General features: G+C 55.3%; 1 protein-coding gene across 7 annotated transcripts in view; it reads right to left on the bottom strand.

Moving 5' to 3' along the window:
• Positions 1-1,132: 1,132 nt before the first annotated feature.
• The window catches only part of PTPRF (protein tyrosine phosphatase receptor type F), a 392,585-nt gene continuing 377,449 nt past the window's right edge, over positions 1,133-16,268 (bottom strand). For all 7 annotated transcript variants that reach the window (XM_055724616.1, XM_055724615.1, XM_055724619.1 and 4 more), the window contains 9 exons: positions 12,264-12,383; positions 11,039-11,193; positions 9,455-9,740; positions 7,379-7,557; positions 4,753-4,879; positions 4,387-4,512; positions 3,586-3,740; positions 2,968-3,103; positions 1,133-2,840 (listed from right to left, as the gene is read on the bottom strand). In XM_055724616.1, the coding sequence (XP_055580591.1) occupies positions 2,772-2,840; positions 2,968-3,103; positions 3,586-3,740; positions 4,387-4,512; positions 4,753-4,879; positions 7,379-7,557; positions 9,455-9,740; positions 11,039-11,193; positions 12,264-12,383 (1,353 nt within the window). In that variant the 3' untranslated portion in view covers positions 1,133-2,771. The remainder of the gene's footprint in view (positions 2,841-2,967; positions 3,104-3,585; positions 3,741-4,386; positions 4,513-4,752; positions 4,880-7,378; positions 7,558-9,454; positions 9,741-11,038; positions 11,194-12,263; positions 12,384-16,268) is intronic.

The following is a 16,268-nucleotide window of genomic DNA, read 5'->3' as shown; positions in this document are numbered from 1 at the left end:
GGCAGGAAACACTACGTGTGGCTGAGCTCCAGCACAGTCAGCGAGGAGCCAGTAAGAAGCTGCCCATAGTCATGTTGGGGAAAAGCTCATCAGTCTTTCTGCTACACGCTCCCACCCATCACCGCACATGGTGACCAGGGCAGATTTGGCTTCCTCAGCAAGGACAGACAGGCCACGGGGCCCTGGCCTGTGTGGTTCTGCCCTCTACACTGGCCCTTCCCTTGCACGCTTGTGCCGTTTGTAGGTGCTGCTCTCTCTATGAGCTGGCACTGACCCAGGGTTTGCAGTTCCCATGTGGGCAGGGCACAGCCACATGCCTTGGCAGGGGTCTCACACCTCAACATAGCCAGGTGCTCTCTGCAGTTAGGGGCCAGGCAACGTTTTACTGCTGAGCAGTAACTTTGCATACGCAGCTATGCCGAGTGCTGCAGAAGAGCGTTACTGCAGTGTCTCAAGAGGCTGGCAACACCCCAGCCTCATCCAGGACTGGTATTGCCACCAAACCCACAGTCACTGACCCTTCTTTTTCCTGCAAACCCAGAAGCAAAGTCCAACCTGGTCCTGCGGCCAGCACGCTGGCAGGGGAGGGGGTGCAGGTAAACGTGTTTCCAGCAAAGCCCTGCATCACCCCTGGGCTGCATCCTGCTACATCCTGGGATCCTCTGAGGATCAGTAATGGGCACTACAGCAGGTGGGGAGGGCAGGTCTCAGGCCCCAGCCACCATGGACAGCTTGTGCAGAGCATGGCCTGGGCAGAAAGTGGCTACCGGCTTCCTCCTGCTGGGAATGATCCATCCTTTGTGAAATGGAGGGGACCCAGAGAAGGCCTTGGCTGCAAAGACAGGCTTGGCAGGACTATTCCTGGAGGTGCCAGGGACTGAGGACTGTCAGTGCAGCCCGGTACAGCTGCAGGCAGGCAGGAGGTGAGCTCACGCATGCACAAAGGGGGTTGTCGCAGAGGGTGCCTGAGCTCCCTGCCGGCACAGCATTGCTGCAGCAAGTGTGGGGCACTCGTGGCTGGGATGTGCCTGTGGGAAAGGACTTCCCTGGCAACAGGTTGAGGAGCATGTCCATCGCCGAGGGACTCTATGGCCTCTTGCTTACTGCTGAAGAAACAGACAGCAAAGCCAGCTTGTATGAAACCCAATTATTCAAATTTATTAACATCAAGAATTATGCAATGATGCTGTAGATTTTTTTTTTTTATTAACAAATAGAAAACAGACTGTATACAACAGTGACCCCTACAGCACTATGCATCCACAAGGTAAAAATGAATGTGTCCTCCAACATTACCAACCCTGGATTGCTGATTTCAACGTAGCTTGGATTCTTAACATTCGGAATACATGTGATAATACAATTAGATACCCTTCCACCACCTTTATTCATAACTCAATGCACTCCAACGAGGGCTGCTCACTCCCTGTCTTTAGTGCAAGCGTGATATAATAAGGAGTATTAATATATAGTACCATTAAATTAAGTCCAGTAGTCTTGCCACATTGGTTCATTAGAACGTCCTGAAGTAGCGGAAAGTACAATATTCTAGTGACTTTTAACAGTTGCAGGATAGCAGAAATTATAGATACACCCAACCTCTGAAGCCGTGTGTACTCCCCTCCCCTTCCCTGCTGTACTCTGCTTTCCAAAGAGAGCCGGCCTGGCTCTGCTCTGGGGGTGGCTGGGCTTGTGCTCCTTGCCTTTGTAAATGCTCTGATGCACTTCACTGGTGAGAGGTGACAGAACGGCGCTTGCACGCACAGAACCGCGGGATTAACAAAAAGGGCTGTGTCTCGCTCTTTCCACCCCCTCCCTGGGGAAGCGTGGGACCCACTCCCTTCTCCTGCCCCCTTCCCAGCGAGACACACAAAAAGAGGCTCCAAAGCCTGGAGCCTGGGGTTTCAGGTCTCTCACAAACAAGGCGACGACAACTTACGTCATATCGGGATCTGCCAATACACACGGTCACTGCATTGGTTTAACACGCATCGTAATAGGACTGAACGGTTTCCAGCTGACAAAGGGACCGCTTCTCCGGTGACCCCACATGCCCTCCCAAACCCAAACCTACTCAGGAAATAATGGGGCGGGGGGGGAGGGGGCGGGGAGGGGAATGCTAAAAAAATAATTGGTAGCTTAGGTCCAGTTCCATGAAATTTAATATTCTACAGAGGACTAAAAAGCAGCCTATGGGGAATGGAGCCGGGCAGGAACCACAAGCCAGCTGCTGCAAATTACCAAGGAAGCTGCACTAAAATGGGCAGAACCAGCAGCGACTGGCTGAAATAAACACAGGGCAGTAAAAAATGTTAAAGCAATAGGATATTAAAAAAAAACAAACAACCCAACTCCCAAAGGTTTGGTGGGTCCAGTTCTGCCCGGGCAAAACATTTAAGACTTGCAAAAAATAAAAAATGAAGAGAGAGGAGATTATAAAAACCACTAGTAACTATTTTACATGTTTAAAAAAAAGATCCCATTCCACCCACCTAAAGCCTTGCTGTGAAATGCAGTCGCGTGAGAGAGGGCGAGAGATGCACATGAGCAGAAATTCAGCCAGAGACTGGAAATGCTTTTGGAGTCGGATTCCCTCGTTTGGCGCTGGGGCGAAGTTCCTAAATGCCGTGGTCAAAACTGGTTGGCATGGAGGTCTGCTGCCTGGGCAGCACCTCCATCTGTACAGAAGGACTGAGGAATGGGCGGCTCTGGCTCAGAGGGACCCGTCTCCACTCCTAGACATCCCCACCGCGACTGGAGGAAAGCACTAGTTACGTTGCATAGTGGTCGAAGCTGCCGAGATACTCCAGTGCCGCTCTGTAGCACAGCTGGTACTGGTCCTGCAAGGCAGCAAGGGGGGAAACGTGACAAGTGGGGATGTAAGGACAGCGGGCAGCAGGATTCACCACCCAGAGACACCGGCTCCCCTCCCTTCTCCCACTGCCCTAGGGAGGAGGGAACACTCACCTCTGTCTGCACCATGGCTGGCCGCTGCGTCCTCAAGGTCTTCACCGTCTGGAACATGTCCACCACCCCCTCGTAGCGCATCCTCTCCAGCACGATGCTGAGTGTGATGAACACGCCTGTGCGCCCAACCCCAGCGCTGAGCAGAGGGAGCAAGAGGTGTCATTAGAGACCCACCAGCCCCAGCGAAGCTCTGCAGAGCTCCTAGGAGCAGTGCAAGCGTCCCCAGCTCATGGAGCACAGGGACCTGTTCAGTGGGGCCAGGAGAGGCCACAGGGACACTGCCGGCCAGAGGTGCCTCCTCAGCCCCACGGGGCCCACCAATTCTGCCTTGCCTCTGGGCCAAGCTGCTGTGGCACCTGCCCTGCCCAAGGACTCTTCCAAGGAGCTCAAATCCGTACCACCAGGTCACTGGGTGGGTTAATCTAGTCACCTGGCAGAAAGGCTACCGATGGCGCCCACGGACGCTGCCGCCTCCTCGTCACCTGCCTGCTTCTTGACAGTGGTTTAACAGGGGGGGCATCACATGCAGGGGAGCTGGCAGCTGCCGGGGTAAGCAAGGTAGGGGACATCTCCGAGGACCGATAAAGGCAGAGGCGGGTGCTGATCTGTCCTACTAACCTGCAGTGCACCGTGATGGGCCCATCCTGCCCGAACTGCTCCTTGGTCTTGTGCACCTGCCCGATGAAGTCGATGAAGCCCTCTCCCGTCTTTGGCACTCCCTGCTCAGGCCAGTCTGTGAACTGGAACTGGCGGATGGTCCGTGACTGGCCGTCCTGCGGGGACAGGGTTGTCAGACGTGAGCAGTAGGTGAGGGGCTGCTCTTGCTCCCCTCAGCGCTGGCGCTGCTGACCTGCTCTCAGACCCCCTGGCCCAGGCCAGGTGAGAGGGTGCACGGGCCATGGAAGAGCCCAGGCAGATCTTTCGCCGAGTGTCTGGGGCCTGCCTCTGCTCTCCCATATTCACCCCAGGGTGGCTGAGCTGAGCAGGGCTTTAGGCCCCTGCAGCGTCTGTTGGGTCAGTGCCCTGGTCCTGTTTGGGGCGCAGCGGCACCCCAAGACCACGTTTACTGTCACACAGGGATCCTGTGCCCAGTGAGATGCTGCACACAGAGACTCCAGGTGCAGGGCAGCCCATGGTTAATCCTTGCCTGAGTGTGCAGCGTAGGCAAGGCAGGGTCTGGTGCTGATAAAGATCCCCGAGCTGCTCACCGGGGCTGACACAGCTGGCAAGGAAGGAACTCGTGGTGAGAGGAGCAGCACGTGCAGGGCAGTAGCCCTTTCTGCCTGCAGTGCCAGGCAGCACCTTGCTTTCCGGTTCCTCCAGGAGCTGTGGCACACTCCCCCCACTGCTGTGGGCAGGACAGAGGTGGGGCAGAGGCACTGGAGGCAGCAGAGCTGGGGAGCCAGCAGTTGCACTCACCCTGGCATCTGTCACCTTGAACTCCCGGAGAATGTACTGCGGCATGTTGTACTCTGCCATGGGGTCCACCACGAAGTACTGGTACCGGGCAGAGCGCTCTGCGGGCCAGTACTGATGGCACTTCTCCTGTGGATGAGGAGCATGGTAAGACATTGGTACCGACAAGCCGCTGCGTCTCCCTCCTGCTCCCTGGGAGCGTATGTGTCTGTGGGGTCACAGGGTCAGCCACAGGACCAGCCAGAGGACGTGCCAGGGGGAGGCTGGCCCAAAATGGCTGGTGCTGGGGACAGACTGGGGTGACCTGAGAGGCTGTGTGCACAGACAGAAGCCACACAGCCCCCTTTCTCCCCGCGGCAGGACTCCTACCCGGCCCATCTCGCGTAGCTTTGTCAACATCACCACGATGGTGGAGTTGTGCTCCCAGAGCATCCGCCAGAAATCCTCCGTGGTCTCGGCCAGTGGTCCCTGCGTGGCGATGTAGGCCTTCTGCTGCCTGTGACAAACATAATGGTGTTCAGACCAGCTCCTGGGAGACAGGCAGCAGCTGCTCCCGGGGGCCGGTGGGCTGGGAAAGCTAGAGGCAGGGGCCCTGTGCAGCAGGGAGCAGGGCTGACAACACAGCTGCAGGAGGCAGGTCTGTAGGACTAGCCATGGATTCTGTGGGAGGGATGGACCTGCCCAGCCCATGTCTTCTAAGTGCTTCCCACAGATGCAGCGAGCACCACCAGGTGCAGGATCCGGCAGGGCTGCTAGTCCTTGCTGGGGTGACAGCGTCCCCAGCAGCGCTGCTGCACTAGGTCCCTTCCCAGCACCCAGCCCCGTGTGAGCGGGCTGCCAGCACCCACCCGGGCTGGAGGGAGAAGCTGTGCTTGGGGCCGACCCCAGCCGCAGCCCCGGGCTCCTGCGCTGTCGCTCTCTGCAGCACTCGGGCAGCACGGAGACCATGAATGCCGTTGTGCCAACTTTCCTGAGGCTCAACATTTGTCCTCAGTTCTACCGCGACACAGAGCGTCTCTCAAAACGCTCCGTGTCACAGCAGAGCTTGACCTGCCCCAGCCTGGGCCCTGCTCCAGTATGTCAGTGCTTTGCCCGGCCGAGCGCCCAGCGCTGCACCGCCTGCCACCGCTGGCTGTGGGGACACGGCCCCGCTGTACTGCTGCAGGGTGCCGGAGCCCACAGCAGCGGCGGCACCCCCGCCCGGTGGCACCCCATCAAGCCAGGCGGCACCCCCTCAAGCCGGGTGGCACCCCACCAACCCCTAAGCCAGGCGGCAGCCCCCCAAGCCCGGCGGCAGCCCCCCAAGCCGGGCAGCAGCCCCCCAGGCCAGGCGGCAGCCCACCCAGCCTGGTGGCAGCCCCCGCCATCCCAGCACCCTCCCAGCCCACCCAGCACCCCACCTCCGCCCTGGTGCTAAAAATTAATGAACGTGCTGCAGGACAGCTGTAATGTGCAGGATGAAGACAGGGGCTGCCTCAAGGTGGATTTATAAGACATCATAAAAAGCAGGGAGCAGGGGTGCAGAACGAAACCAAAGAGCTAATAAAGATGCAGCATCGGTGGTGTCTGCAGGACCCTGGGCCAACTGATCTCCTTAGATAATACAGAGAAGATTGCTCGGTTCAAAGGAAAGCGTGCGAAGAGATAACAGCGCTCTTTTCGGGGTTGGGGTAGGTAGCACATGAAATGGTACCACCTGCCGTGCTGGCAGCCCTCCCTCTGTGGCACCACCAAGGGGCAAAACCAGCATTCCTCTTCACCAGCTCTGGAGCCAGGACACGGTGTCTGTCAGCCACCGGGCGGCCGGGGTGGGTGTGCAGGCAGGTGGCCACATTAATGACGCAGTGCTGGACGGCTCAGAGCCACACAGGCAGGAGGGGAGCGAGGCTGCTCTGTGACAGCTTTTCTACAGCCCCTTCATCCTTCCCCATTACTCTGTCCTTCCCTGAGGGAGCTTGGCTCGCTGCAGTTTTGCTGCATTGGGATGCTCCTTGGGTTGCTCTGCTCCCCTTCTGCTCCCTGCCCGCACTTGCCTCCATGTAGCCCTTTCCCCTGGGAACTCTTCCTGGGCTCAGCTGCTGGCAAGGACAGAGGCACAGAGTCGCTGGCCTGGCCGCACCAACATCTGTTCCCTTTGGCAGTGCCTGTTGCTCCTGGGAGGTCACCAGCCCATAAGAAGCGTTTGGCCAGAGCCAAGCTGGAGGAGGACTGTGCCACATTCATCATTGTAGCCCTCACTCCTGCACTGGGTGACCCTACTGCGACAGTGCACCAAGAGATGACAGCACCGAGCCTTGTATACGCATGCTTGCGGTTTGGTCTGCATTAATGTCTGGGGACTGGTGAGGAAGCCTCGTCCACTGGGCTGCTTCCCTGCATTCTTCTCTCCTGGCACTTAGCATCCGAGAATGTGATGCCAGCAGTTAGATACAGAATCCCTAAGTATTACTGCCCCACCAGATCTTAATTTGTGCTTTCTAAAAGGTATCCTGGGAGGGGTGTAGAACCCAGTGATGGGGTCCCCAGTGTCCAGCACCAGCCCTGCCTGAAGATCCAGACTCCCCCCCAAAATGAAGACATGGGACAATGAGCCTTTGGCTGCTGCCTGTATCAGGCACACTTCTACCTCTGGTTGCTACAGCTAGTGAGAGGGGGCAGGTTTGCATTAGATGCTAGAGATATACGTGCCAAGCGATGCCTACTAGAAGATCCTATAAAACTCCACAGGAACCAGCACAGCCTCCGCCCCAGCCATGTGGGCATCTGTCTACAGCAATACAAGCCAGCCTGGCAGCACTCACTAGCAGTCTTCACATATTGTTACTATACACACTGAAGTGTCTGAGAAAATGGAAACAGGTAAGATGCAACAAAGTGATCCCCGGTCTACCTCTAGGCAGCCAGGACCAGTCCTTGGGAAAGAGGAGAAGGCAGCTCTGCCCGGGTTCCCAAGCAGGCAGGACAGGCTGGCCCAGGCACCTAAGGTGGCCCTTACCTGTACCCATCTATGAAGCTGGCGTTGATATAATCGGAGCCCTCGACACCCCGGATGGGCTGCAGACAGACTCTTGTCAGCTCATATGGCATGATGTTCACGAGGCGGTTCTTGAATTTGTTGCACGGGAGGTTGGCACTGATGAAACGTGAGGTATGTGCTTTAGAGTTGGCCAGCAGCTGAAAGAGGAGGAGACACGTCAGACCCCTGCTGGGGATGCAGCATCTGGGGACAAAAGCAGGACCCTGGCAGCAGGGCAGGCAGGAATCCCTCCAGGCATGCCCCCACACTCCCTCCTCAGACTGCGGGACCCCCCTGTGCTGGCGACTGCTTCTTTCCGGACCAGACAAACGGCTCTGCCACCAATGAGGCTGCATCCCTCTGCGCTATTTCACAGTCATCAGTCTGGTTTTCGGTACCATGTCAGCCCCGCTGCCATGGCACTGCACACCTAGGCACGGCGGCACGGCCTTGCTGCTGACTTTTGGTGCACAGCTGTAGGTGACAGCAGGGGAACCACAGCCCCAAAGCCACACACAGCCGAGTGGAGACCCACAGCAGCAATCTGACCCACAAAGGGCCAGGACATGAACCATGAAGCTTTGTTCCTCGCTGAACCAGGGACATGCCTGGTGGTGTCAGGGAAGAAAAGCTTTCCATCTTCCAACAATGTCTTGCTATTTACTTCTCACCCCAGAAAAAACCAAGAAAAATGTGAGAATTGTGACAGTTTTAGGTAAAGAAAATCTATTTTGGGTTACCGTGAGACATTTCATGGTTCTCTTTGAGCCCTGTAAACTGGAGTCACGGCAAACGCGTTACTTAGATCTGCTGTCAGAGACATTCAAACAGAAGTCTCTCTCTTTTTCTCTTTCTTTTTTTTTTTTTTTTTGTCTCCCCAAAAGACCCTCTCCAGCATCTCCAGAGCCACCCTTCTTGCTCTGTGTGGCAGCTGGTCCTTGGCAGAGGCTCCCTGCAGAAGGACAGGGTTGCTCTCTGGGGAGTGATGTGGCCATGTCAGGCCCTCCCATATCCTGCTCCCCAGGGTTTCCCGTGCAGTGGACGCTGCCAGGGCACAGAAGGGGGCAAACCTTATTACTTTTCTAAAGAGACCCTTGGAGAAACAGGAATTTTTTGCCTATCTTACAACAGAGTTGCTAGAGTTTAGCCTAACTCTATGGCTCTCTTGAGGGTTTTCTCAGAGCAAGAGCCACCATGAGATGCTAATGCAGTACGATCTACTGTCCCAAGCCCAGGACATCAGCAGCTCTGGTAACCGCAGGACAGAGCTGCTCAGCTATTCCCAGTTTACGCTGGAAGTCAGTATATCTCCTGCTTCTTTGTCACTTGGAGGGAATCCCCAGGGTGAAGCTGTATTGCTGCAGTTCAATTCACCGCCTGCATGGTCTGCTGCCTCCCTGCGTGAGCTATATTCCCCTGCTCGATTCCACTGGACTAATGCACCTCATCTGAGAATATGGGCGCTTACCAGAGCTCACTTCCATCTCCAAGGCTGTAATAAGTATCTGCAGCTGGCACTCACAGATACAGAGAGCAAAATGTCGGTTTGGCTTCTTAAAAACAGTGTGCCTTAAAACACTGCCTTCACCAATTCTAGATACTGAGGCTTGGTGTCGAGGTGGTTAAAAGATAACAGAGCTCAGCACTGAAGGAATGAGACTAGAAACGTCTCACATATTTAAATTGGAGCCGTTTCCAGACAAGTTGTTCACAGTAACATCAATTATCACTAACACGATCTGCATCTGATTTCAGATGCAGCTCCCACCGCACAGTGAACCTAGAGCAGAACGTGCTGCTGAGAACTGCGCATCCATCTGCCTTTTATATCCTCCCCAGAAGCTGCCAATCCGGGGGGAGCCATGGCCAATGCAAGCTTTACAATTTAAATGTATTTTAAATCACTGCCTACCTGGTTTAGAAACACACAAAAGAATAACTATCTGTAACGATCCACGGCTCTCCTCTCCCAATCCCTGGGCAAGCGGCCCCGTGAGGCTGCGTGGGCAGAGACAGGGCACTGGGGAAGGGGGATGCTGGGGCTCTGCCACCAACCTTGAACTCCAGCTCCATTGCAGTAACGCTCTCGCCTGGTGGCACCTGGGTCAGCTTCTGGATGTGAGCAAAGAGGTTGCGTGCAGGCACCTCGGTATTGCCACATGTGGCTGCCTCCAGCAAGGCCTCATGGATGAAGATATACTGGTCCTCTGTCTGCACCATGTAGTTGCGCTGAGAGCGCATGCACGTCACGTGGCCATAGATGTCCACAGTCTTCTCATGCTTCATCCGCTCCAGCATGGCATCAATGACAATGAAGCAACCAGTTCGGCCCACGCCAGCACTGTGGGAACAAAGCATGCGGCCCGAGGTGACACCGTTTCCTATAGATGCCACGCAAGCTCTGCTCTTGCTTCAGAGAGCGCTCGGCCCTAGAGCGCACAGAGGGGAAGGAGTAAAGGCTGCTCCTCACAGTGAGGGATAATGAACTGAGCCCCAAACAAGAGGTGACAGGAGGAGCGAGGGAGAGAGGCACTAGAGAATGTGGGAGGCTACTCAGCCCTTCTGCTGTCCCCCTTTCACTGACGGAGCAGAAAGGATGTGGTGTCACTCTGCTGGTCCCTGTGGTGGCTGCCAGCACCTCCACGAGGGAAGGAGAAATATGTTTAACGGGCAGGGGAGTGACAGCGTACCTGTGCATGAAGTCGGAAGACGTGAAGTCCAGGCTGGGCCCCAGCACAAGTGAAGTCCATAATTTCAGGCCTGCTTATCTCTCAACCTAATGTCACTGTTTCCTAACCCATAAAATGAGGACAACCAGCCCGGGGGTCACACACGTCTGTGCTGAGCCCTTGGCTCTAGCACTGGATGCCTCTCCACATCTGCTGGAAGGGCAGTAGCAATCCCCAGACTATTCACCCTGAAAGTACCCTGAAAACAACAGACACGCTGTCGTGACATGTAAACACAGGCAGAGATAGGGAGCTAGACATCTCCTCATTTATGGTGTAAGACAGATCCTTAACAGGGCTTTAATACAGCTTGTTTATGTGTTAATTATACCCCACTCCCATCTGAAACAGAGCATGAAAGAAGAGCATTAAACACTGCTGGTAAGGCGTATGCTGGAACAGCAATGATGGAGTGGTTTGTTCAGTAATAGTCCCCACTCGGCTGGTATAGATAAATCTTGCCTGGATAAGATGCTGAGCCTTAGTAGACTAATATTTTGCTTTAAGAGCTGCCTTTCTACCCTGCAAAAGAGTTCTACTGTAAATACTATGTACGAATGTTTGTAGAGGTTGTTGCATGTGTGTCTGTCAATGATGAGCCTCTGAAAGGTACCACCTACTTATGCTGGGCACAGATCACTTCATTTTTAAACGGTACTTGTGGTTTTGCAGGAAAAGTGTTTTCTGAGGCTCTCCACACAGCAGTGCTGTTTAGTCTGACAGAGCAGTAGCAATACACGTCACCACTGCTGGTTGCTGTCCTGTTCCCAGCCCAAGCCGGCACCGCAGGTTATGCTACCATGAACCCCCCCTGCAGGAACAGGAGACTCCACTTCTAGCTGGACAGGTTAAAGCTCCCGCAGCCAGAAGGCACGCGCCCAGGTGCAGCTTCACAAACACACAGTCCTACCTGCAATGGACAACCATGGGCCCAGCATCTGGTGGGTTACAGGCCTTGACCCGTCGCAGGAAAGCTAGGATTGGGGTCGGGTATTCTGGTACCCCGTGATCAGGCCAAGCCATGAACTGGAACTGTCTCAGCTCTCGCTTCTCACTGGAGCCGTTCTGTGGAAGACAAAGAGGAGTTGTTTTGCATGAGAACAGTCTCATCCTACGACCAGAACCCACTGATGGGTTAACAAGGTACCCAGCTGGCTGGTATGTAATGCTGTGCGTGATCGTGCATGTATTGGGCTTTTACCACTGAAAATTTGGAGGCTAAATGTAGGTTTCTTGCAAGGCTTCTGTAAACATAGATGCTCTGTGGAAAGCCAGCTGATACAGAGAGCAGAGCAGCTCTGCAGGAGTGAAGCAGACTGAAGGGAAGGTGACAGACTCCCTTCTGCGCAGCATGAGGTCAGTACCCACATACTCACTGCACGTTCAGGGAAAATGGGCACTGGGCATGGAAGGGCCGCAGCAGCCAGCTCCCCCTGCTCCTCTGCATCATGGGTCTCTCAGGGATCGCTGATCAGCCTGTGTCTGCAGAGACAGCCCTGCTCCCGTCTCGGCTTAGCTGAGTGATCTATGCAGCAATGCGGTAAGACTGGCTGGGTGACTGCTGGGGGTGAGATGCCTTCCTGGGGCGTTGAGTGTGTCCCCATCGCACACTGCTGTGCTTGTGGCCCAGACTCAGTCACGCACAGAGGCAGCCTGCTGCAAAGCCTGTTTGCATTGCCATGACACACCACTGCTAGCAGTGTCCCCAGGGATTGCCAAACGCTAATGAGGTACGCAGCAGGCAGGAGAGAAGGGCTTGCACACGTGTCAGTGTGACCCCTCCATTTGCATTATTAGTGACAGGAGTGCTAAAAATTCACTGCTTCCCACGTTGTCCCTCTAATGGGAGGACAGCTGTTACATGTACACCCAACAGAGGCAAGCACGGCCCATGCTCTGGGGCCCATTACAGGGTCTCAGTGCATACAGGAGAGCAACAGGTGTCCTGGCCAAAATCCAGCGGTGGCCAGATGCGCAGCCTGCAGCCGGTCTCCCATTGCCGCCCAGCTGTGCGTGTGGACTAGCCGCATCGCGGCCATGCCAGGCCCAGCTGATGGGCTCTGCCTGTGGGCCCTGCAGCACTGGGGAGTGGCTCTGCACTACCTGGAGGAGGAACGGCCCAGCCAGCACCATACCTTGTACAGTGCAAAGGTGCGGACGGTGTAGGTCGCCAGCTCGACTGTGTCCAGCAGAGTCACCTGGATCATCCCATAGGTTTCAGTACCCCGGCTCGGCCAGTACTGGTCACACTTTACCTGCAGGGAGGAGAGGAGGAAGGGTCAGCGCTTGGCTGCTGGCTGCGGCATTTAGGGTGAGGATCAGGGCTCTGCCCCTCAAAGGGTAAAGACAGAAAAAGTCACTGTGCAGGGGGGCCCCAAACACACAGATTTCCTTCTCCTGGAGTCTTCCAGTCCCCAGCAGAAAGGCAGTATTGCCCTGGTCTCCTTTCTACTAGATTCATAGTCAAAGAGGGATTTTTTTCCCCCCTGGCGCCACTGGTGGGAAGTGGTGAAGGGGACCAGGCTACCAGACACAGCAGCAAGAGCAGCACCAGGTATGAAGACTGTGCAGCAATTGCTAGCAGTGATTTGTGCCTCCTGTAATTTTCTTCTCTACCTCCTGTTTGGGAAGATGAAGGTCTTCAGGGCTATGCTTGTAGCATCCCCCTGTGAGAGCTCCGCCTGGACAGAGAGGTCAGCAGCTGTGCGTTGGTGGGAGGAGAGCTGGTGAAGCAGGGCAGGGGAAGCGCTGGTTTCTCTGGGGATGGCTCTGCTCAAAGGGCAGCTGAGGTGAGGGAGATGCAGCCTGTATGCCCCCCCACCAGCTTCCTTCTATCCCAGCTTGAAGTCCAAGTCCTCGACCCACAGCACTGAGCTGAGACTGGACAGAGCTCTGAGTCCAGCATGGTACACAACAACACAACAACAGGCAATACCTTTCCCCATAAATACCTGCCAGCTGCCCCCAGGCAGCTAACCACGCTGGTGAAAGATGGGATGCGGTGCATGCCAAGCCTCCAGCCTGGATGCAGTGTCCACAGGCTGACCCTGCCACTTTTTTTGCATTGCCGTAGGCTGAAGTGCATTGAGCATCCCTTGGAGGTGTCAACCTGCCCTTCTGGCAGGTGGTGCATCCCAGGAAATCTGCATCTCCTAGGTGTTTCAAAAACTGCTCCACAGCAAGGCACAGATGCCAGCTCAGACACAACTTGTTCTCCCTGTGCGAGGAGATATAGACCGTGGCCCAACCAGCCCTTCAGCCCCTTCCTGCAGGCAGGACTGTCTCACTGTGCTGCTCCGTAGAGACCCATGGCCTTTCAGCATCCTTTATTTTCCTCCTCCCAACTCAGCAGCCAGAGCACTTTGAGCTACTGGTTGCGGCTCTTGCTGCAGCCCACTTGGCAGGGAGCCCTAATACATCCCCAGGGCCCCATCCCTCTGCCCCCTTCATCTCCCTGTGCATCACTCCCTGCTCACCTGCTGATGACTACCTCCTCCTCCTATTCACAGCTCAGCATCTGCAAACTACTCCTCCAGTTTTGTTCTCTCCAGCCCTGAGCTCCCTATCTAATTTGACACCCTGAGCATCCCTATTTCATCTGGCACTGCGGTGCTGCGGTGCCTGGCTGACAGGAGGAAGACTTCATTCCCACCCATGTGCACTGCACCGAAAATGGTCTCCCGCCCTAGGAGAGAGGAGTGAATGGAAGATCATCTGTGCTTGTCAAGGAATAGTAAACTTAATTATTAACCGAGCGTGTTTACAGGGGAATGTGTGGGAAGGGAAACAACAGGCTTAATTAGAAATCAATGAAGTTCCGCCTTTTAATTGAAGGCACTTTAAGCAGGGTGGGGCTTGTGAGAGCTAAGAGCCCTTATCCTGTACTCTGGCTGGTGGAGTGCAGCAACCTGGGGTTGGAGGGAGGCAACTGTCCCTGCTTTTTTTTTGGGTCTGCTCTCAATAAGCCCTGCCCTGGCAGAAGAGCCTGGGCAAGGTTGCCTGGTGGGTACTGCAGGCACCTGCAAGCCCAGAGCAGCTCTGCTGCCTCCTGCCCAGGATCTCCTGCCCTTCGGGCTGCTGTGCTGCCTTGGATCTGTGCTCCCAGCATGGCAGGCCCTGTGCAAATCTCAGAAGATTTCTCTTCCTCGCTTGGCACAGAGCAGCCTGTTATTTTATGCTGACTAGCTGCAGAGCGAACAACTCGGAGGTCACAAACCCTATTTCACAGCTAAACTGATCCTATCCTTACAAGCAGGTGGCAGCTGCACCTCTGGCTACCTGAGTTTGCCTTGCCTGGCTCGGGGATGATGTGACCCCTCTCTAAAGCAGGTAAGGGGAGGGCAGAAAGGCATCCTGCACATGCTGGGGACAGCTGCTTGCTGTGTCTCTCTTGGTGTGATTTGCAGGGGACATTGCAGAGGAGCAGCACATGTCCCCGAGCCTAAGCCCACACCTCTGGGAGAGTGGCCCCCTCCTGCCACCCACGTGCTACAGAGCCATGTGTGCTCAAGCACAAAACAAACTTCAGAGGAGTTCCCTGTGCAGGATAATAGCAGTGCCTGGGCCGGTAATTGAAAATTATTTATTCATGACCAGATAAGAGTCAGTCACATTTTCTGCCAAATTTACCCATAATGTTTATGCCCCATTTTCAAGCTCTGTAAATTTTATGCTGAAGCCGATGCACTGTGGCACTAAAGCAGATAAGAGATGTTTTCTTCTGGCAGTGCTTGCTTCTCATTAACTTAAGGAGCATGGTAATGTCCTGAACAGCCATTTATTGCAGCTTTGCTGAGTGGTTCCTGTCCCTCCCCTTTGATGCCCTGTGCCCAGGAGCAGCCGGGCACCTCTCCTCAGCTCGAGAGCTGTGCTCTGCTCCCAGCCCCGCACGCAAGCTCCAGATGGCATCGCTGCCAGCGGGAGGGCTGGAGCGGGATGTGGCTGTCAAGCCTCTCTCCCCCAGAGCGCCTGAGCACCAGCCTCTTTGCACCCCTGCCTGGGGACACAAAGCGCTAGAGGAGATCACACCCCAGGGATGGCTGCTTGGTGCTCTGGGCTGGGACGGAACAAGCCATGGCACTGCTCTGGGAGACCTCGCTCTGCTGGGCTCTTGGGGATAGCCCAGGGTAGGAGAAATCCTGCTTTAATACCTCTCTCATGCAACGCACTCTGGTAGGGACACGCCACGCTTGCAGCTTCGGGAAAGCTAATCTACAATGTGTGTTTCTGAACTGCCACCAAATGATTCTGAAACTGATTGTAAAGCTTTGAAGGCAGCTAAATTGCACAATCCAGCCATTTCTATCCTTTATGTGCCTCTCGCTTTGTGAAAACATGAAAAAGGGAGGATGATTTGGACCATCAAGCCAGCTAAAATTGCAGACCGTAAAAGCTGATGCTCTTTAAAGATTTATTTTTTTTCCCCCTACAGCTCAGGAGCCCTTTAAAGCAGTGTTACCCCTACAGGGCTGCAAAGCTGCTGCTGGTCCTGGTCGGTCGGCTTATCTACAAACAGCACTGCCGAGGGGTCCTTGGGGAGCTCGTGTGGGAAGGTGGCAGAGCCTGCTTGCTCTTGCCATGAAGACCTGCTGCCCACCCCAGGCTCCACAGCTGGAGAGACAGCCCTGTGCTGGCGCTGAAACCCCCGGGCAAGGGGACTTTCAAGCAAGGTCATCGGTGGGTAATGCTGTGACACCATGTGACCGCCTGGACAGCGCTGTCCCACTGCAGTGTGAACATCGGCAGGCAGCAATGCTGCAGGGACCCAAAGGGTTGCATCAGATGAGGTTTGAAGGCTCTGGAGTGGAGTAAACTGTAGAACAGTGACTCATGCCGAAAGCTGGGAGTAATGGGCAGTGAGTGGGATCTTCCTTGGTTCCAAAAAGGTACGCACCTGAGTGAGCTCTAGTCATCACCAAAAGGGTATGAGGAAAACAGGAGCAGGAAGGTGGCTGAAAGCTGTCCTGCCTTGGAAGATGCTGGAGAAGCCAACAACAACCCCAGAGAAAACTGCCTCCTGCAAGTTCACATCCCAGCTCCCCACCAGGGCCCTCCTGTGAGCGGGTGCCCTGAGGCACCTACAGAGTCCAGCAAACAGGGAAGCCCTCGCTGTGGAGGGGCTGGTTTGACTCAGGAGTGGC

The sequence above is a fragment of the Falco cherrug genome, chromosome 12, assembly GCF_023634085.1.
Source record: "Falco cherrug isolate bFalChe1 chromosome 12, bFalChe1.pri, whole genome shotgun sequence".
NCBI classification, from domain to species: Eukaryota; Metazoa; Chordata; class Aves; order Falconiformes; family Falconidae; genus Falco; species Falco cherrug.
The sequence above is the reverse complement of the archived record's forward strand: the minus strand, read 5'-3'. Positions and strand labels throughout refer to the sequence as shown.